Source organism: Chionomys nivalis, chromosome 26 (genome assembly GCF_950005125.1).
Source record: "Chionomys nivalis chromosome 26, mChiNiv1.1, whole genome shotgun sequence".
Lineage (NCBI taxonomy): Eukaryota > Metazoa > Chordata > Mammalia > Rodentia > Cricetidae > Chionomys > Chionomys nivalis.
In genome coordinates, this window is record NC_080111.1 from 33,851,325 (window position 1) to 33,873,231 (window position 21,907).

At 38.5% G+C, this 21,907-nt stretch overlaps 2 protein-coding genes and 1 pseudogene across 2 annotated transcripts in view; all 3 read left to right on the forward strand.

The window, feature by feature from the left end:
* Positions 1-3,930, forward strand: part of LOC130866835 (zinc finger protein 120-like) — a gene marked incomplete at its 5' end in the record, with an annotated part of 31,004 nt that extends 27,074 nt beyond the window's left edge. Inside the window, 2 exons of the mRNA XM_057758456.1 lie at positions 3,620-3,700; positions 3,833-3,930. Coding sequence (XP_057614439.1) covers positions 3,620-3,700; positions 3,833-3,930 — 179 coding nt within the window. The remainder of the gene's footprint in view (positions 1-3,619; positions 3,701-3,832) is intronic.
* Positions 3,931-9,997: 6,067 nt separating this feature from the next.
* LOC130867044 (zinc finger protein 431-like) lies at positions 9,998-12,955 on the forward strand. The gene is made up of 4 exons (XM_057758778.1): positions 9,998-10,031; positions 10,227-10,287; positions 11,587-12,426; positions 12,511-12,955. The coding sequence occupies exons 1-4, from the start codon at positions 9,998-10,000 to the stop codon at positions 12,953-12,955; spliced, it is 1,380 nt and encodes a 459-aa protein (XP_057614761.1).
* A 2,681-nt stretch (positions 12,956-15,636) lies between these two features.
* On the forward strand, positions 15,637-16,413 carry LOC130867028 (DCN1-like protein 1; annotated as a pseudogene).
* The last annotated feature ends 5,494 nt before the right edge of the window (positions 16,414-21,907 follow it).

Genomic DNA, 21,907 nt, shown 5'->3' on the forward strand with positions numbered 1-21,907 from the left:
GGCGCACGCCTTTAATCCCAGCACTCGGGAGGCAGAGGCAGGTGAATCTCTGTGAGTTCGAGACCAGCCTGGTCTACAAGAGCTAGTTCCAGGACAGGCTCCAAAACCACAGAGAAACCCTGTCTCGAAAAACCAAAAAAAAAAAAAAAAAAAATTTACCTCATCATCAGTATCTGATGTGACATCCTCAGTCGACTTTTCAGAAGTGTTTGCATTAAACAGTTCCTTCACTGAAACAGAAAACTTAGTTTTACTTTTACTTCAGTTTGGGTGCAATTTCTGTCTTTCAGGACAAAGACCTAAGCTGTCATGAGTAAATGACAAGAGGCTGAAGATATCCACTGAAATGTTCTCTGGATCATGTACATCATAATATTGCTGTATTTTAACTCCAATACGCACCCTCATATCTGCATTCAAGGTTCCATGCTCAGGAAACCAAGGACAAATTCTTTCAATAAATTCCAAAAATTTATACACTTGCTAACACCTACCTTAAAATATACCTAAATAAATGTACAAACAGATGTTTGCTGTTTTTTGTCCCATAATTACTTTTTACATTTATATGAAAGTTACTTCTTATTCAAGTTAATTCTTTCCTTATTTTACACTTACATGGCAGTTACTAAATTATTTTTTCATGCTGCCTAACTCACCTCTTTTGTCTTGTATGTACACTCCTGCATTAACTTTCCTTTGTACGTACAGCAATGGCTTCCTGAGAATACTCACTGCAGATGTCCCTTTAACTGAGTACTGAGTACACTCTTTCATCCTGAGGTGTCCTTGTGTTGTTCCTGCCACCCCCTTGCACATCCCAGCATTTGGTGCCAATCTCTTGAAGCCCACTCATTGGAATTTTCCTGGCCATTCCATGTGAGTGGATTCTGAGGCTGAGAAAATTTTAGATTAAGATAAATGAAGACAGAAACATAGGATGGACTGGGAGGACTGAAGGTCAATACCAAACAGCCCTGAGTTTATTTTTCAGCCAGTAAATATACTAGATACAGTCAATAGGCAGAACAAAGAGCAGTTAAGTCAGGTAACCATTTTTCTGCACTATCATTGGAATACTGGTCAAAGAGTTCCATTATCTTATTCAGATAAGCAGATTCTAATCTCTAAGGATGACTTGCTATTGCTGGCCTACACCAGCCCAAATCTTAATTTAAAAAGTGTGCTCTTTGAACTGGGCAAAATGTTCTTTCTATGGGCTAACACAGACATTACTCATAGCCCTCATGGTTACTGGAAAATGCAGAGCAGGCAAGCTTGCACTCAATTGACTTCTTTAAGACAGAAAGAACTCTAAATAGAAACTGAGTTATTTGTGGACTCCCACATTGGTCTCAGGATTTCATAGAGCTAAGAACTAGTGGCTGGCTGCTCTGCTTCTTGGATTTTTTTGGCTTTCACCCTAATATCTGATTCCAGGTTTTATGAATAAGGCCAATTAGCATTTCCATTATAACTACTAATTTCTTCTTACTTCCTATCCATTAATTTATGTTTAAGTTTCTATCAAGTAGGTTAAAATTAAGTTTATGAATTCTGCACCTATTTTGGTCTTTTAACCTTTGAACTTTACTACATATAACATTTCCTTTATCTGTTCTTTGGTTGAGGAGCATCTAGGTTGTATCGAGGTTTGGATTTTTACTAATAATTCTGCTATGCACATAGTTGAACAAATATTCATGTAGAATTATTTGGTTGTGCATCTTTTATGTATAATGCCCAAGAATTGTTTTCTTTGCCCTGAGGTATGTTGATTCCCAATTTTCTGAGAAACTGCAATAATTTCCAGGGTGGTTGTACAAGTTTGCATTCCCACTAGCAATGGATGAGTGTTCCCCTTTCTCAACATCCTCTCCAGCCTAAGCAATCAATGATGTTTTTGATCTAAGCCATACTGACTGGTGTGAGATGGTATTTCAGAGTCATTTTGATTTTCAGGGTCTGGTGCAGTCATATTGCTGGAATCTGCTAGACACATTGCTCTTTCTGTTGTTGATTGTGTTCTTTCCTTTGGTCCAAGAATTTGGGCTTGAGATTGTGTTTTAAGTGCCAATCTCTCAGTTTGTCTTTGTTGGATGGGTGTTTGCTTCCCTGATTTCTGTTTGTTCTCTGGTAATCTAGTCTGTGTGGCATAGGGTCGAACTGAGGTTTGTTTTTAAGGTCTTTTGGTACTTTATTTTTTTTAAAATAAGAAAACAATCTCTCTATTCCCTTTATACATACCAATCAAAGTTGCTGTTCCCTCTCCTCCACTTATTGCCTCCACATACCCTCCCACCCCGCTATTCAAATTTCAGAGAGGGTAAGGTACAGGTACACTGCATGGGGGAATTCCACAACCCTCCCTACTCTATCTAGCCTGAGCAAGGTATCATCCAAAGAGACTAGGTTCCCAAAAAGCCAGAACATGCACTACACCAATTTTAGTACTGAAATTCTTGCAGTATGTGTAGCCTTAATGTAGCCTGGAGTATGAGCCTAAGGAGGTTAGGACTGTAAACAGAAAAGAAGGGGAACTTGGGGAAAGTGTTGAGGGTGTAGGGAAGATTTGGGGAGGTCTGTGGGCTGGTGGCCTACATGGAATTCTGGCAGGTGGTTTGTCCTTTCAGCCAGGGGTCTCCACCCAAGTTGGAAGCTACAATACAGACATGATGAGGAGAGTGGGTTTTTGGTTTAGTGTTGAGGGTTTTTGAAAGAATGAAAGAAGTCTATTTGAATTTTTGCCATGGCCTCTGGTCCAGCATGTGTTCTTTTCCTTCAGTTTATCTACTTGTTCTTCATGTGGTGTGTCCTGTATTTGAGCAGAGGCTTTCCACCCAATGTGTAGGTTGTGGTAACTGTAGAGTTGGTTGGGGATTGTGTCTGGGAATGCAGTGAATGTGTTAGTTTCATAGACTGGTGGACTGCCTACCTGTTCTTCTGGCTGGGATGATGTGCACATGAGCAAGAATTTTCTGCTTGAATTTGGGGATGAAGCACAACTATATTCCTTTTTCTGAATGGGAATTTATCCTATGCCATTGCATGTTGGAAATCCTTCATTTTTTTACTTGAAATCTCAAGATGTGTCAGACAAGAGGTTGGCTGGAATTCAATCCAGAGGAGTTTTGGGATATTTGTGCTATATGGGTTATTACAGATTATAAAGATCAAAGAACTCAGACTAAATGCATTTTCATGTTTTCTCTTTTATTTATTCTTCTCTCATACAATACATGTTGACTGCAGCTTCCACTTCCTCCACTCCTTCCAGTTTCCCCCAGTCCTCATTCCCCCAGGTCCATTGCTCCTTTTTCATCTGTCATGTAATAGAAAGCCTCCATAGGATATCAAAGACACCCTTCATGTAAAGGTTCAAGAAAACTAGGTAAAATCCCTTATCAAACTGGACAAAGAAAATGAATAGGAAGGAAAAGGTCACAAAAATTGGCAAGAGTAAGAGACACCAAGAGTTCTACAGTTAATAATCACACAAACACCCCAAGCTAAGAACCAAAGCATGCCTGCACAGGGCAGATACAGAGCTGTTCATGTTCCATGATAGTCACTTCATTTTGTCTGATACACTATGAGATTCATTTTGTTGATTCTGTAGGTTTGGTTTTCCTGGGTTCCTCAACCCCTCCAGATGCTACATTTTTTACCCCTTACTTTCAGAGGATTCCAAGAACTCAAGGTAAAGTTTGGGTAAAGATCTCTGCATGTGTAACCATCAGCGGCTGGAAGAATTCTGTCTGGTGACATTTGTGCTGGGAATCAATCTATGATTTTAGATATGACTCATTTCATTTCTTTTTTTCTTGTTTAGTTGTATTTGGTTCTACCCTAATTCTGGAAGCCATCAAGTTCTGGTTCCTGGCCATCCTGCAGTATCAGCCGTTGGCTTCATCTCATAGCTTGGACTAAAAGTTAGACCATCATTGGTTGTTCACTTCACAAACTCTGAGGCCCCTTTTCCCCAGTGTATCTTGCTAGCAGAACAAGTGTAGTTCTAAGTTTAGTGACTGACTTTGTGTCCCAATCCCACCAATGGCAGCTGTATGTGTTTACAGAACAAGGCTGGTTCAGCCTCTGCATTCCTCACTAGTAGCAATCTTCAACAGTGTCTTTCTTGTAGTTCTGGAAGTTTGCAGTGTACTGTTTCCACATCTCCTGCAAATAGCTCCCTTATTCCTGTCATCTCTCCCTCCTATTCTTCATTTCTGTCCCTTGCTTACTTGATCTTTCCTGTTCCCATCCCCACTTGCCTCCAGTGCACCCACAAAATCTATTCTGTCTTCCCAGAGAAATCCATGCATGTCTCCCAGAGCTGTTCTTGTTACTTAGCCTTTCTGCATCTATGGCTTGTACTGTGATTGTGATTACTATGGTTGTACTTTGCTTACCTGTTCATATCCACTTGTAACTGAGTAAACCATGTTGGTTTATGTCCTTCTGGGTTGTCTCACTCAGGATAAAAAATAGTCGTGCAACAAGACAGCAACCAAATAATTCAAATATAATGGGGTACACCTCTAAACAGAATTCTCAGTAGAGAAATCTAAAATAGATGAGACACATCTAAAAATATGTTCAGTATCATTAGCCATCAGGAGGTTTCATCATAAACCCGACAGAAAGGATAAGTTCAACAACACAAGTGACAGCTAGGGCTCCAAGGATGTAGAGAAAGGGAACTCATTGCTCTTGCAGTGTAAACTTGTCCAGCCACTGTGGAAATCAATATGAAATCCTCAGAATATTGGGAGTCAATCTACCCAAGACCCAGGTGTCCCACTCTGTGCACATTCCCAAAACATGCTCTTCCCTCCTACCACATGGATACTTGCTTGACTCTGTTCATAAAAGCCAGAAACTGCTGTGTCTGTGAGAGACTGTGTTGATTAATAATTGATGTAGGAAGCCCCTAAGAAGGTGGACCTGTGCTGGCATATGGAGCATTCTGAGCATGAAGTAGAGACTAGGCAAGAGAGAAAGGCTGGAAATAGGCTTTGCAAATGTGTTTTGCCTTCAATTGTTAGCTTGCAGTTTCTCCTACACTTCCAAAATGATTGAGTGTGATTTGACACAATCAATGAAATAATCCCCTTTACTGCCTGAGATGCTTTCAGTTTGAGGATTTAATCACAATACTATAAAATCAGGTTAGCACAATTACAACACAAAAGTTGATTTTGTTTGTCAGTATAAGAATGATGTCTTTTGCCAGAGTGTGGAAGATATCAAGGTTTTTTTTTTCCTTTTTTTCTTTTTCCATTCAATTATTTACACCTCCTTCCCTCTTCCCTATCCACTCCAACTCATCCACACCCTCTCCTCCCTCTCCCACCCTGCTTGAGAGAGGGCAGGCAACCCTGCCCTTTGGGAAGTACAAGGCCATCCCCCCTATATCCAAGCCTAGGGACCTGTGCATCCATATAGACTAGGGTCCTAAAAAGCCAGAACATGTGGTAAAAATAATTTCCAGTGTTTTTTCAATGGCTTCTCAGTCAGCCCCCATTGTCAGCCACAATCAAAGAGTCTGGCTTGATCACATGCTCATTTGGACCCAGTCCAGCTAGACTTGGTGTGCTCACATTCGAACAGAAAGTGTAGAATATATATGCATTAGAGTACTACTCAGCGGTAAAAAAACAAGGACATCTTGAATTTTGCTTGCAAGTGGATGGAAATAGAAAACACTATCCTGAGTGAGATAACGCAGACCCAAAAAGATGAATATGGTATGTACTCACTCATTTGTGGACTGTAGCCATAAACCATGGTCATTAAGCCTATAGTTCACAAGCCTAGCAAAGCCAAATAACAAGGTGAATCCAAAGAAAAACATTTATAGATCCTACTGGAAATTGGAAGCAAACAAGATTGCAGGGCAAAAGTTGTGAGCATGGGGGAGGGGACAGGCATGGGGGTGAGGTTGGGGGAAATTGGAGAGGGGGAGAGGGAAGGGTGAAGGGAAGGACTGGCAAGAGCTTGGGGGAGGTAGAGGGTAGAGATGGCGGAAGGGCGGATATAGGAGCAGGGAAGAAGATAGCTACATTAAGGCATCCATTTTAAAGTTGGCAAGAGACTTGGCTCTAGAGGGGATCCCAGGTGTCCATGGGGATGTTACCAGCTAGGGCCTTGAACAGCAAGGGAGAGGGTGTTTGAGCAGTCCTTACCCCACAATCATGCTGATGATTATCTTGAATATCACCATAGAATCTCCATCCAGCGATGGATGTAGATAGAGACAAAGACACACATCAGAGGAATGGACTGAGCTCCCAAGGTCCAGTTAAAAGGCAGAAGGAGGGAGAAGATGAGCAAAGAAGTCAGGACCACGAGGGATTGGTCTACCAACTGAGGCAGATATCAAGATTTTTATGTGACAAAAAGTAGAAACTTGAACATAATTAACTGTTCTTATAAGACCAGGAAAATGAAAATGTAATGGCAGAAAGTGGGTATTGAGATCATAGGATTTCATTTGAAAATAAACTTGATAAAAAAAAAACAAAAACCCAAGCACACCGGGCAGGGGTGACATACACCTTCAATCCCAGCACTTGGGAGGCAGAGGCAGGTGGATCTCTGTGAGTTAGAGACCAGCCTGGTCTACAAGAGCTAGTTCCAGGACAGGCTCCAAAGCTACAGAGAAACCCTGTCTCAAAGAACAAAGAACAACAACAAACCAAACCTGAAGTCTTTTGTCTGATTTTTTTTCTTTTTTCTTTTTCTTTTTCTTTTTCTTTTTGGTTTTCCAAGACAGGGATTCCCAGTGTAACAGTCCTACCTGTCTTAGAACTACTGGAACTAGCTCTTGTAGATGAGGCTGCCTCTGCCTCCCCAGTGCTGGGGTTAAAGGTGTGTGTCGCCACCATCCAGACTTTTGTGTATATTTTAGCTCCAAGATTTTTCTTATTCTGCCTATGCTCTAGAAATTTAGTAATGCCAAGTTAAAATATAATGGGCTAATGTCTTTAATGGAATATTGAAGCTGTTCAATGATTATCACTGATGACTCTTTTAGGTGTACAGTAAAAGTACCCAAGGAGGGCAGAAATAAATGAAAATAAAAAGGTAGCTTCAAAGGGCATTTATGTGTTAATACAGGCAGGAATTTTCAAAGAGTTTATAATCATTACAGAAAAGCCATTACTGTGCAGTGGAAGCTTATCAAGGCGCCCCAAGGGTAAGACTCCATATAAAGAAACCTTCAGTTTAGGGATGGTTGAGCAAATTGATTCATAGTCACAGGAAGCTACTTCATTCAAAACCTGCACTTGTGGTACAAGCTCGTTAGTGTTCTCTACATTAAAAAAAACACTCTACTTCTCAGCATCACCAGTAATGTGCTGGTCTTGGGAACATGAAATAATCAAAATTTAAGATCATGGCTTTTTAGCTTATGGTTAGAGTTTACCATTGTTGCAGGCATCTGTGTTTGGCTGAGTCAGAAGCCCAGCGAGGAGACAGAGTTCATTGCATGAAACTGTGAGGACTGAAGCTGGGTGTCTTCTTGTTTCTTTTCCTCTCTTGTTCCTTTAGGGCCTGCCACCCAGTTCTTAATTAAATTTCACACATGGAGGCTTACTTTTTTCTTATAAATGCTTGACTTTGGCTTGTTACGAGACAGGTTGTTTTTAACTTAATGGTTCTCTCTACAGTTTCCTCCTGGCCTTTATCTTTATTCTGTATTCCTCTCTTTATTTCTTACTCCATGGCTTGCTGTGTAGCTGGATTAAAGGCTCCTGTTGTTTTCTCCTTCTGTTGCCTCTTATTTCTTTTTTCCTCCCAGATTTCCCCTCCCATTGATTCTCTTTTCCTTACAGCCCTCCCTGTCCTTTCTTGTCATGTGACATGTTACTCAAATGTTTTAGACCAACCAGTTATTTTCGATAGGCAAAGTATCACAGCTTCACAGAGCTAAACCAATGCAGCAATTCTTTGCATCATTAAAACAATTGTTCCACAGCATAAATAAATATAACACATTTAAAAATGTGATTTCACAGCACAGTCGGTTCCATTTTGAACCCAAAGATGTTAAGATACCAAAGTTACGACACAACTTCCATGGAGACCAAGCTGCTTACAGTGATGGGAAGTTACCAAAGAGAGAAATACATGAGAACTTGCAAGGATAGGGCCATTTAAGTCATTTGAAACTGAAGCCCATACATCTGACAAGAGAGCTATAGGATTTGATGATTGTCTTGCTCTGCTTCACTCTTGCCTTGGTTCAATCTTCCCTTACTGTGTCTTTATTTTTCTCTTTTGGAATGTTAATGGTATTTTGTGCCACTGGTGTTAGAAAGAGTTAACATGTTTTCAGGTTTTACAAGATGTTGCTGTGAACAGATTATCTTGAGTGCCAGAGGAAACATTACACATTTGGACAGTGTAGGGACCATTGCAGATGAGGATCATTAAATGTCTATCCTTGAAATGACAAAATGCAATTTTTCCATTGTTGACTATGAACCAATAGTGGCTGGTGTCAGAATGAACTTGATTGAATGAACAGACTCCCAGAAAAGATCACGTATTTGAACAAGTTTCTCTCCTTGGTGGCTTTCTTTAAACTTCCTGTGAATCTTTAGTAGGAGAAGCCTGTCTAGATGATATTCCTCATTATACATAATGAGTCTCAATACCATGAACTAATTTCCTAACATTTATATCTACTATTTTGTGCTTGATATTAATTAGCCAACTTCCTCCTTATACTGAAATTTTTTTGCCATCATTATAGGTTTGATCTCTACATTCTATATCTTACCTATATTCTATAGGTAAAAATGAGATATTTTTATTGGGTGATAGCCCTGTAATATAGATTTTTTATGTATCAAGTATATGCTGCTGTGCTGAGCTTCACGTATATCTTGAATTTTAAAATTTGAAAGAGGGTATCACTCTGATTCCCAGGATACCATGTATTTACGACATTAATACTGTCTGAGCATTCTGAGTCAGTTAATTGCAGGTGCATGAACTTCTTCTAGTTTGTTATGTTTGATTTGATTTTTTAAATCAATATGACTATTTTATATGTCTGCATGGATATTCATTACCTGGGTAGCTGGTCATCAAGGTGATCTAAATATCTCAGAATTCCTCATCATAGAACAATGGAAAGTTGTGATCCCCATGTAAGTACTGGAAAATGTGCCCAGCTCCATTCAAGACCAGCAAGAACTCTGAATTACTCTACCTTCTCTCCAGCTCTTTGTTGATTATTCATGACCAACATGTATATTTCTTGTGTTTTCATCTGTGCATTTTAACTGCTTTACACATGAAGTTCCTTTCTACAAAATGTTATTAGACTTACAGTTTCAATTATGACACTTGAGATATCTGGAAAATGAATACAGAAGTAGAGTGAATGGAAAATTATTTAGAAGAACTTCAATAAAAGCCTTTCAGTTCTTTCTATCCCATTTGTTTGTTTCACTGATTTTGACACTGGAGACCGTGTCTTAATGTGTACTTCCATCTGTCCTGGACCTGATTGATAGCATAGACTTGACTGGCATTCAACTCAGAGACAAATATACCCACCTCAGTTTTCTGAGTGTTGTGTTTAAAGGCACAATGCAACAATACACTCAGGGTGTCCATATTACTTTTTTGTGTGGTCTGTAACTCTTCATACAATTTTCTCATGCATACTATATAGTGTTGATCTTTTTTGTTGTCTCTTGCTCTCAATAGACCTTGCTCTTATAACAGAGTTGACTCTGCTTTTCAATTTCCCTCTAAAGTGACTGTCTATGTCATGGCATAAGAGTAAGGAACAACAGAATCATCTGTCTACACCTTGAAAGAAGTATGCATTTCCATCTTTGTCACTGTGGTTCTTTCCATTTTACACATGTGTGGTGTATTTCAGAAGGCAGTGACCTATGATGATGTGCACATCAACTTCACCCGGGAAGAGTGGGATTTGCTGAATCCTTCCCAGAAGAATCTCTATAAAGATGTAATGCTGGAAACCTACAACAACCTCATTTCTATAGGTAAAAATGAATTTCCTTCATGTTTCAAAATATGGAAACAACTTTTCCATGGTTAAGGATGTTGTTCTCCAATTTGATTTAGAAAGAAGAATGAGGTGAATACAGCAGTCATAGATCTTAGGTGCACTTAAGATATTAAGCTAAATCTTGCACATTGTTAAATGATATAACATATATTCTGGTCCTGTATTTTAGGATACATTTGGGAAGACCATAACACTGAAGAACTTTGGCAATGTTCTAAAAGACATGCAAGGTAATTTTCATGTGTAAGTTGATAACAATGTGCCTCTGATGAGACTGCACTTTGTCCTAGAACTTTTAAATAAAAGCAGCAATGCAAATAAGCACAGCTTTAAGTGCATAGATGGTTATGAAATACTCACAAATCGGCCGGGCGGTGGTGGCGCACACTTTTAATCCCAGCACTTGGGAGGCAGAGGCAGGTGGATCTCTGTGAGTTCGAGACCAGCCCAGTTTACAAGAGCTAGTTCCAGGACAGGTTCCAAAACCATAGAGAAACCCTGTCTCAAAAAACCAAAAAAAAAAGAAGAAGAAAAGAAATACTCACAAATCCATATACCTCAATTTCATGTATATGAATTATTCTTCCTTTCCTATGTGTATCAGACACTACACTTGATATAAGCTTATGAGCATAGAGACATGGAAAGATTTAACATACCTTTCTTAAGAACAAAAAGAAGATAAGCAGTAGTTCCCATGTAGAGTATACTTGTTGAATTTGATTCAAGTATACAATACTGATGGTTTTCTACAATCATTATTAATATAAAAACATTACAAAAATGCCCCATGAATTCTAAGTCTGTGCAAATACTTCTGAATGTCCTACTTCACTTAGCAAATGAAATATGATTCACAGTATAGTAAAATTTATGAATGCAGTAAAGTTGGTAAAGCTCACAGTGTATTCAGTTGTCTTCAAAAGTGTGAATAATATGATATAAAAATATTTTTGTAAATGTGAAAAGCTAAACCATGAAAAAAAGGAATTTATCATCGTACTTATTTTCCTAGATGCAAACTGTCCCCAAATTAAAAAGCAAACATGATTTTAAATGGAGTTATGAAACCTTAATAACTTATTCCTATTTAGAATTGGAACAAGTTACAAAATAAATTCATACAGATATAAGGTTCAACAGTGTATTGAATGTGGTAAAGCTTTTAAATGTGCCAATTATCCTTGCAGGATTGAAAGAAACCAAAATGGTGAGAAGAAACTTTCAGTGTATACTCAATGTGTTAAAGCCTTTTCTGATGACAGCCACTTTCTAAAGAATGAAAAAACACATACTGGAGAAAAACAGTCTAAAATTAAGCAGTGTGGGAAAGCTTTTGCATATCACAGTTATATTCAAGTGCTTAAAAGAAAACACACTGGAAATAAACCCTATGAAAATAATCAAGGTGATAAAGACTTTGTTCTTTATGAAACTCATCAAAGTCATAAAAGAACACATACTGGAGAGAAACCTTATGAATGCGATCAGTGTGGTAAGGCCTTTGCATGTCACAGTGTTCTTCAAAGGCATAAAAGAACACATACTGGAGAGAAACCATATGAATGTAATCAGTGTGGTAAGGCCTTTGCACAACACAGTAATCTTCAAAGGCATAAAAGAACACATACTGGAGAGAAACCCTACGAATGTAATCAGTGTGGTAAGGCCTTTGCAAATCTCAGTCATCTTCAAAGGCATAAAAGAACATATACTGGACAGAAACCGTATGTATGTAATGAGTGTGGTAAGGCCTTTGCACAGAACGTTGCTCTTCAATACCACAGAAGAACACATACTGGAGAGAAACCCTATGAATGTAATCAGTGTGGTAAGGCCTTTGCACGACATAATCATTTTCAATTGCATAAAAGAACACATACTGGAGAGAAACCCTATGAATGTAATCAGTGTGGTAAGGCCTTTGCACAGAACAGTGCTCTTCAATACCATAAAAGAACACATACTGGAGAGAAACCCTGTGAATGCAGTCAGTGTGGTAAGGCCTTTGCTCGACATGGTGCTCTTCAAATGCATAGAAGAACACATACTGGAGAGAAACACTATGAATGTAATCAGTGTAATAAGGCCTTTGCATGTCACAGTGATCTTCAAAGGCATAAAAGAACACATACTGGAGAGAAACCCTATGAATGTAATCAGTGTGGTAAGGCCTTTGCACAACACAGTAATCTTCAAAGGCATAAAAGAACACATACTGGAGAGAAACCCTATGAATGTAATCAGTGTGGTAAGGCCTTTGCACAGAACATTGCTCTTCAATACCATAAAAGAACACATACTGGAGAGAAACCCTGTGAATGCAGTCAGTGTGGTAAGGCCTTTGCTCGACATGGTGCTCTTCAAATGCCTAGAAGAACACATACTGGAGAGAAACACTATGAATGTAATCAGTGTAATAAGGCCTTTGCATGTCACAGTGATCTTCAAAGGCATAAAAGAACACATACTGGAGAGAAACCATATGAATGTAATCAGTGTGGTAAGGCCTTTGCACGACACAGTAATCTTCAAAGGCATAAAAGAACACATACTGGAGAGAAACCCTATGAATGTAATCAGTGTGGTAAGGCCTTTGCACAGAACAGTGCTCTTCAATACCATAAAAGAACACATACTGGAGAGAAACCCTGTGAATGCAGTCAGTGTGGTAAGGCCTTTGCTCGACATGGTGCTCTTCAAATGCATAGAAGAACACATAGTGGAGAGAAACACTATGAATGTAATCAGTGTAATAAGGCCTTTGCATGTCACAGTGATCTTCAAAGGCATAAAAGAACACATACTGGAGAGAAACCATATGAATGTAATCAGTGTGGTAAGGCCTTTGCACAACACAGTAATCTTCAAAGGCATAAAAGAACACATACTGGATAGAAACCCTATGAATGTAATCAGTGTGGTAAGGCCTTTGCAAATCTCAGTCATCTTCAAAGGCATAAAAGAACATATACTGGACAGAAACCGTATGTATGTAATGAGTGTGGTAAGGCCTTTGCACAGAACGTTGCTCTTCAATACCACAGAAGAACACATACTGGAGAGAAACCCTATGAATGTAATCAGTGTGATAAAGCCTTTGCACGACATAGCCATCTTCAAAGGCATAAAAGAACGCATACTGGAGAGAAACCCTATGAATGTAATCAGTGTGGTAAGGCCTTTACACGACATAATCATCTTCAATTGCATAAAAGAACACATACTGGAGAGAAACCCTATGAATGTAATCAGTGTGGTAAGGCCTTTGCACAGAACAGTGCTCTTCAATACCATAAAAGAACACATACTGGAGAGAAACCCTGTGAATGTAATCTGTGTGGTAAGGCCTTTGCTCAACATGGTGCTCTTCAAATGCATAGAAGAACACATACTGGAGAGAAACCCTATGAATGTAATCAGTGTGATAAGGCCTTTGTAGACTCCTGTACGTTTAAAAGGCTTAAAATGTAACATACTCTAGAGATATCTGTGAATGGAATGTGGTAAATTCTTTTTCACAATAATCTCCAGATACATAATATGAGCCCTTCTGTAGAGAAACCCTGAAGTTAATTTGTGTATTTTTCAAAAACATGAGAAAAAATTCATACTGTAGTGAAACTCTTTAAATTAATTCAGTGTCATAATATTTTGTGCTTCATATAAGAGTAAGACTTTGTGTAGTCATCTGAAAAAGCTTGTGCATATTATCATAATCTTTTGGACCTGAGGAAAAAAATGGGGGCTTCTTTTAAATTGTTCTTTCAAATGTTAAGGCACTTACAGTCAGTTAACCAAAATCAGTTATTGTGTAGAAAAAAAGTTAGATAATGTCAACAATTTGTTTATGCATCATTATATCTCTCTTTATTTTAGTTTGAACCAGCAAAGTAATGGATAAATCCTTATTGGTTACAGGAAGGGTATTCCAACTTTGATCTTCAAACCAGAGCCAAAGGAAAGAACTTTGTCTCTGAATCTAGAACTATATAAGAAAACAACACTCCCTGAAAACAGCCAAAACATTAAAAAGGCCCAGTGAAAGAAACACAATTTGGCTCTCAAACCAGAACCATAAAATCCTAAAAGTTTCAACAATGTTTTTAAGCTCAAAGAATAACATTAACTGAAATACGAGAGGCATGAAGAGTCAAATCTCTCATACGTTTACTTGTATGTTTTGTATAAAAGTGTCCTTAGAAGTTGAGGGTATAATTATGGTTATCAGAAGATTGGGAGTGGTCATCAGGAATTCTAGAATTGCTTCCAGGGACGATGTTCTTTCTATGGGATATTATTATGGTAAAATGATGGTTAAATTTCAAGATTGCTGTTTTGGATAATTGCAAATGGTTTCTGAATATTCGTTAGGGTTCTTCTGAAGTTCTTATTTGGAATTCTGGCCAGAATGTTGTAAGAAGGTGCCTCATATCTGCAGCTTGTACCCATAAATCAGTCTCATAGTGCTATCAGCATCATGCAGTCATATCAACCAGGTAGAGACATTGGGGGACCCCAATATATTCTTGGAAGCTCTTTTTGTTGAAAATGTAAGCATTATTCATGTAGACATATTTTCAGTGAAAGATAAGATATAGACAAAATGGGCATGAAGGAGAGGAAAATGTTCCTTTAAAATTGATCTTCTTTCTGTCTCATACCAGAAGGCTGTTGACATGAGACAGAGTTTTGAATTTTTCTTTTAACATCATGCTTGGATTTAGAGAAGGATAGACATTGTCTAATTCTAAAACCATTTCTGATTCTGAAGTAGAAATATAACACAAAAAGACATCTTCTAAAGCTGTAGCCCATACAAAGCACCTAACAGATTATCTCTCTGGGGGTGTGCCTCCTCACAGATTTACAGGTCAGTATCTGCCCCCTTCCTGAGAGACAAAGCATAAAATGTGTCAAACAGAACAGAAGAGACAGATCAGCTACTACTGGTGATGGAAAAATGAAAAATATTCCAGATAGTGAGAACAGTGTAAGCCATGGCTTAGAGGCTGCAGCAAAGTCAGCAGGACCTTTAGAGCCATTCATCCCTGTGCCATCAGAGCAGCAACAGCACACATCTGCCCTAAGCCAGAAACTCTGGAAGGAAAACACACTGTGTTTTGACAGTCTTCCAAATAATTCCAGTATGTGTGTAAGTTTTAGAACCTCTGATCCAGGCTACTAGCTCTCAAATGCTGTTTGCAGGTCACTTCTCTGTGATAGGATCAGAGGTGAAGTGGATGTAAGATCAGATAAGTTTGGAAGTGCATAGTCTACATTGCTTTTGGAGAGCTTCCGATAAACATTAGCCATTTAAACGTTTTAAGAAGTCCTACAGTAAAGACCTTTATTTCTCATTCAGCTGTGGCTCTCTGTGATCCTGCCTATTCACATTTCCATAAATACCCTCTTAGGGAAATTATCCTCACTATTCACATGGATGCAATGTAACCTACAGAAGATGAGGAGACTGTCCCCAAGTCACAGAACTTGTATCCATGTTGAAAAAGATCCTAAAAATTTTTGTTATTTGCTGCGGAGCCAGAGGAGGAGGGGAGAGGTCCAGAGGACACCAACATGAACAAGTTGAAATCATCGCAGAAGGATAAATTTCGTCAGTTTATGATCTTCACACAATCTAGTTAAAAAACTGCTGTGAGTTGTCTTTCTCAAAATGACTGGAAGTTAGATGTTGCAACAGATAATTTTTTTCAAAATCCAGAACTTTATATACCGGAGAGTGTCAAAGGATCATTGGACAGGAAGAAGTTAGAACAACTTTACAATAGATACAGAGATCCTCAAGATGAAAATAAAACTGGAATCGATGGCATACAGCAGTTCTGTGATGATCTGGCCCTCGATCCAGCCAGCATTAGTGTGTTGATCATCGCATGGAAGTTCAGGGCAGCCACACAGTGCGAGTTCTCCAAACAGGGGTTCATGGATGGCATGGCAGAGTTAGGATTTGACAGCATAGAAAAACTAAAGGCCCAAATACCCAAGATGGAACAAGAATTGAAAGAACCAGGACGATTTAAAGATTTTTACCAGTTTACTTTTAATTTTGCAAAGAATCCAGGACAAAAAGGATTAGATCTAGAAATGGCCATTGCTTACTGTAACTTAGTGCTTAATGGAAGATTTAAATTCTTAGACTTATGAAATAAATTTTTTTTGGAGCATCATAAACCAAAAGACATGTGGAATCTTCTGTTAGATTTCAGTTCAATGATTGCAGATGACATGTCCAATTATGATGAAGAAGGAGCATGGCCTGTTCTTATTGATGACTTTGTAGAATTTGCGCACCCTCAAATTTCTGGGACAAAAAGTACAACAGTGTAGCACTAAGGAACCTTCTAGAATGTACATAGTCTGTACAATAAATACAACGGGAAATACACAGTCAATTTCTGCTGGCTGGACCAAACTGAAGATCAATCCTCACAGTTCAGACTGAGGGTTGAGACCAACTTTAAGGATACATCTTGGATCATATCGTACTCATTCTTCTACTGGTGGTTTGGGCTTGTCTTCTAGTCTGGGCCACTCTGAACATTTATAATTCCAACATTGGATTTCATCTTATACCTGTGGACCATCTTAGTTTGTCTTCCCATAAGTCATAGAAGCTTGATAGTGATTATTTTGAGGTTTCCATTCTTGCATAAAGCACAATGCTGTCTTCATCAGAAAACAGTTTGGCATAAGAATTAAACATAATAATGAACACCACAAACAATTTATAAAAACTTCTTAAGTATATGCTTTGGGCTAGTTGCAAAGACTATGCTGGTAGCCCTTCAAAGGAAAGGGATTTATCTGAGTGTACCGGATATGGAATGGTGTTTGCTTTGAGGGAATTCTGGCAAACTACATGTACTGTTGATGTGAGTGGAGTAGTTGATGAAAGAAATGTCAAAATAACCCACATATGACAAATTTAGAATAACTTGGTGACTACCTGAAATATGTCTTGTGTTTCAGACTCTCACAAAGGTTCTACAGAACAGTCTGTAGTTGTCCTACCCATGTTTGTATGCAGTGGTCCTACAGGGAACTTTATTTAAAAAATATTGTACTAGAATATAATGTTAGATTCCACTCATGTGCATCACAGCACAGAATTGGAATTCATTATGTTCTGAAATGCTTCTATGCCTTTCGAATAAGTTAAATTATTTTGTTTATTTTGAATGTTTTGGATTGTTATACAATACAATGTTCTAAATTTAGGCATGAGGGTTTAGTTTTTGTGTTTTTAATTTTTTTGTCATCGCACTATGGAACATAATGCAATTCACTTAATTTATTAGAAGATAGTAGGATTTACATTTTCCAAGTGGTTGTGATGAGCCGTGAAGTTCAATATTTATCATATCGGCACTGCTCTTTCGGGCGATACTCCAGCCTTTTTGACCTCTTGTGTTGAAATGGCTGTACTGCTAAATCACTGTGGTTGCCAAGTATTTACTCTGAGAGCAGAGGTTTTCAAAGGAGCGAGTGCTGGTGCAGAATACCAATGGCTTCTGTTCTAGAAATTATTTGAACTTTTGATTGTTTTCACATCACTCGCATTTGCTATTTCCACACAAAGCAGATTGTATTTTATTTTTTTCTTGACAGGACCCATGACTTGCTCTCCTAATGAACATGCTTGTTTCTCTGGTAATATACTGACATGTGAAAAGGGCATACTTTAAATATTTTCATGAATTTAAAATGACGAACTTAGGTGTTGGATGATTGGCCTTTGATAGGGACAGTTTGCTCCACATGTCCAGCTCCTCTTCAGGGCACAAAGGATGTGCTTCGGAAGAGCAGACCATTTCATGCAGATATGGAAATGATTAAGCTGCTTTTAGTTGCATGATTTGGAAACTGCATAGAAAGATTACCTTATAGATATATCATTATACCAATCATAACTTTAATTTAGGAATACATTTCAAATACCAAAAGAAGGCTTAGAGTCAATTTTTATTCACATTACAAGAATCTGATTATTAAAAAAAGAATCTTACTGTTTTCAGTATTTCTTGATTTCAATTTTGTAAATATGAAGAGCTTCAATTATGAAAAAAATTATTAAAGATATATATGTATACACACATATATCTTTAGAGTAAAGATATATAGTATACACACATATCTTTACAATAAAGATATATATATGTACACACACATACACATATATATCTTTAAAAGTTTTGCAGTCATATATTGCTTATTCCCTACATGGACCATTTTGAGTTCTGCTACTCTCTTCAGATTGATTGAGTCATGTGTGATTTTTTTCCAATGAAAGCCTGCTGGCTTCCCTCCTCACCTCAGACCTTTCTCATGAGAATCGTGATGTTCATTTGTGGCCTAATGCTTTGAGTTTGACAGATTTTATTTTTGAAAGCAAGACTTTTCAACTTTGTCATCAGTTTCGTACTAAACATTTACAATTACTGTGTAATTATAAACAAAAATATATAAAGCTTTAATATAATTATGTAGCAAAAGAAGTCAAGGTTGTTCACCATGATGGCATCTTAGCATTAAACAAAACTATCACTAGGGCTCAAAAGAGAATCTGATTTAATGTGTTTATTCGGAGGATAAATGTCTGCTTATAGGGAATGTTTTGTACTAAAAATGCTTACACTGTTGGGGGAGGGGCATCAGCAAGTTTTGGGAGAAACAGCCCACGCACACACAGCCATTGCAGCTGCTCCGGGTCACGGGCATCAGTCTTTGTGAGCGTCAGCGCGCCATGCTGATTCCTTTTTTTTTCCAGACAGACCCATAGGGAGAGTTTACTTTTTGCCAAATGACATAACGGGTACACATTTTTAAATGTAATGCTTTTTAAATAGTAAAATGTATTAAATGAGAAGTACCCACATATAAAATACTTGCGATCAAGGTTATCTTCAGTGAATATCATCTGCATATCTCTGTAAGTTCAAGTGTGTCTTTTATGATCCCTGTCATATTACCAACAGAGGCAATAAAAGCTTAAGTGAAATTGCCATGACAAAAAAAATGTGTTCTCAATACACTGCATCCACTGTGCTTCCATTCTACTGTGTATCCAGGCATAACTACATTATGTAGCCCAGAATCACGACAAAAGTCTCTGTATTTATCTTTTAAGGAATTTTCTGACTACTCATCCCAGGAAGACCTATTCTTTCCTCTGTGCTCAGTTATGTACCTGGTGACTCTGCTCAGAACACTGCCTTCATGACTGTGTGCATGTTGGATCCCTGCCTACACACACTCATATACAATTTCTGAGTAATATTTTCATTTATAAAATCTGCTACACATCTACTTTTGTGCCTCTAATGCTGTTCTGCCTACTCTCATCCCAGAAGACCATCTCTCTGATGGCTGTGACATCCAGATGTATCGGAGACTTTCCACAGGCTCCACAGGGTACCTGCTGCTTGTCATCATGGCCTGTGATCACTACCTTGCAATTTGTCAGCAACTCAGGTACCTGTGTACATGAGCCACAGGTTTTTCTCAATGCCTCCAAGAGCCTTCTGGGTATTTTATGTCATCAGTAGTTGACAGAAACAGTTCTTGCCATGGGACTGTCATTGTATGACCACCAAGTATTCAGAAAGTTCACCTGCAAGGTCCTGGGTGTGCTGAAGCTGGCCTGTGGTGACACATCAGTTAGTAATGACTTTGTCCTGTGGGTGTCATCCTTCTGATACCTCTACTCAAGTACCTCATTTGCCTTTCTGACATGCCAATCCTGGTCACCTTCCTAAAGGTGCTCTCAGTCAGCAGGCCCAGCAAATGCTTTTCCACCTGCTTGGAGCACCTTGCTGTGGTCCTATTTTTCTATAGCATCATCATGTTCATGTATCGGAAACCCATGAACACAAAGGGCTATATCTCTAACATGGTCTTTACAATCCTCTGCATTGTGGACTTCACACCCATGAAGCAGGCAGTGATCTGCAAAGATAGGGATCTTAACTTCTTGTCTGCATCATCAAATACCAATACCAATGCAGGGCAGATTATAGAACTATGGGGACCTCCACTGTAGAGACACAGTCTAAGCCTCACTAAAACTGTCAGTCTGACTCTCCGGTTTTCTCCCGTCCTGAACTTGTCTGAGCTAGTGCCCAGCATTTTAATGTGATCTAATCTCAAGACTTCAGCCTTTTCTAGCTTCCTTCATTCACAACTATAATACCAGCATTTGTGGGGCAAAAGCAGATTGATGGTCAAATTAATGTCATCCTGTGCTACATAGTGTGACCAGTACCAAGAAAATAAATAGATACTAGACATTAGTATTTCCTCTCTTAATGTATCCTCAGTGGGTCACTGGGAGTACCATTTTAAGTACTACTTAAGAGTGCAACATTTCCTGACTGACAGTCACAAATGGCTCCTCACTGCTCTCAATAAGATGTTCATCAGCAGGAACTCACAGCTGCCTGCCTGCCTGCCTAGTTCCCAACCTTCTCCCAGACTTTCAGTCATAGACAATTGACTAATGTGTGTTTCGATCTTCTCTAAACTCCCTACCCCACAAACTCTTGTGTTCTTCTTGTTAGGCAGTTATTATCAGCACTCATTCAAGAGCACTTGACCTTTCTTTCCCTTTAGACTCAAAGCTGGTTTCTCCTCTCATTATCTCCCTCCTGTATCCTTGGTTTCTAATATTGTTTATGGCCAGATGACATTTTTAGGAATGTATTTTTATTGATTTTTTTATTGAATTCTACATTTCTCTCTGCTCTCCTCCCTGCCTCTTCCCTACCCCCTTTAGCCTCCCTACAAGGTCCACAATGGGACCTTGATCTCAATTTAGTCAGGAGATTCTGTCTTTCTATACTTTGCCTGTAGATTAGATATGTGTAAGTCTCTTTTAGTGTCCTCATTGTTGGGTAATTTCTTTGGAATTGTGGTTTGTAGGCTAGTTTTCTTGGGTTTATGTTTAAAAACTACCTGTGAGTTAGTACATGTGATAATTGTCTTTCTGTGTCTGGGTTACCTCACACAAAATAATGTTTTTCAGCTCTATCCATTTTCCTCCAAAATTTAAGCTGTCATTATTATTTTTTTTGCTGTGTAGTACTCCATTATGCAAATGTACCACATTTTCCTTATCTATTCATTGTTCAAGGAGCATTTAGGTTCTTTCCAGGTTCTGTCTTGACCAACAATGCTGCTATGAACATAGTTGAGCACATGTCCTTGTGCATGTTTGAGCATCCTTTGGTTATATACCCAAAAGAGGTATTACTGTGACTTGAGGAAGGTTGTTTCGTAATTATTTGAGAAACCACCATACTGACATCCAAAGGGGCTGTACTATCTTGCATTCCCACCAGCAATGCAGGAGTGTTGCCTTTACCCCACAACTTCTCCAGCATAAGTTGTCATCGGTGTTTTTGATCTTGGCCATTCTTACTGGTGTAAGATTGAATCTCAGAGTTGTTTTGATTTGCATTTCTCTGATGACTAAAAATGTTGAACATTTCCTTAAGTGTCTTTCACACATTTTAGATTCCTCTACTGAGAGTTCTCTGTTTAGTTCTGTGCTCAGTTTTTTAATTGGATTATTTGTTCTTTTGATGAGCAATTTCTTGAGTTCTTTGTATATTCTGGAGACCAGACCTCTGTCTGATGTGGGATTAGTGAAGATATTTTCCCATTCTGCAGGCTGTCATTTTGTATTATTGACCACGTCCTTTGATTTATAGAAGCTTTTCAGTTTCAAGAGGTCCAATTTATTAATTGTTTCTCTCATTGTTTGTGCTGCTGGGGTTATATTTAAAAACTTTTCTCCTGTGCCATTGCTTTCAAGCGTACTTCCCACTT

Coding starts and splice junctions, on each gene's coding strand:
- LOC130867044 (XM_057758778.1), top strand. CDS start 9,998: ATGCTGGAAACCTACAACAACCTCATTTCTATAG. Junction 10,032..10,226: donor CAACAACCTCATTTCTATAG/GTAAAAATGAAT, acceptor CCTGTATTTTAG/GATACATTTGGGAAGACCAT. Junction 12,427..12,510: donor CGACATGGTGCTCTTCAAAT/GCCTAGAAGAAC, acceptor TGATCTTCAAAG/GCATAAAAGAACACATACTG.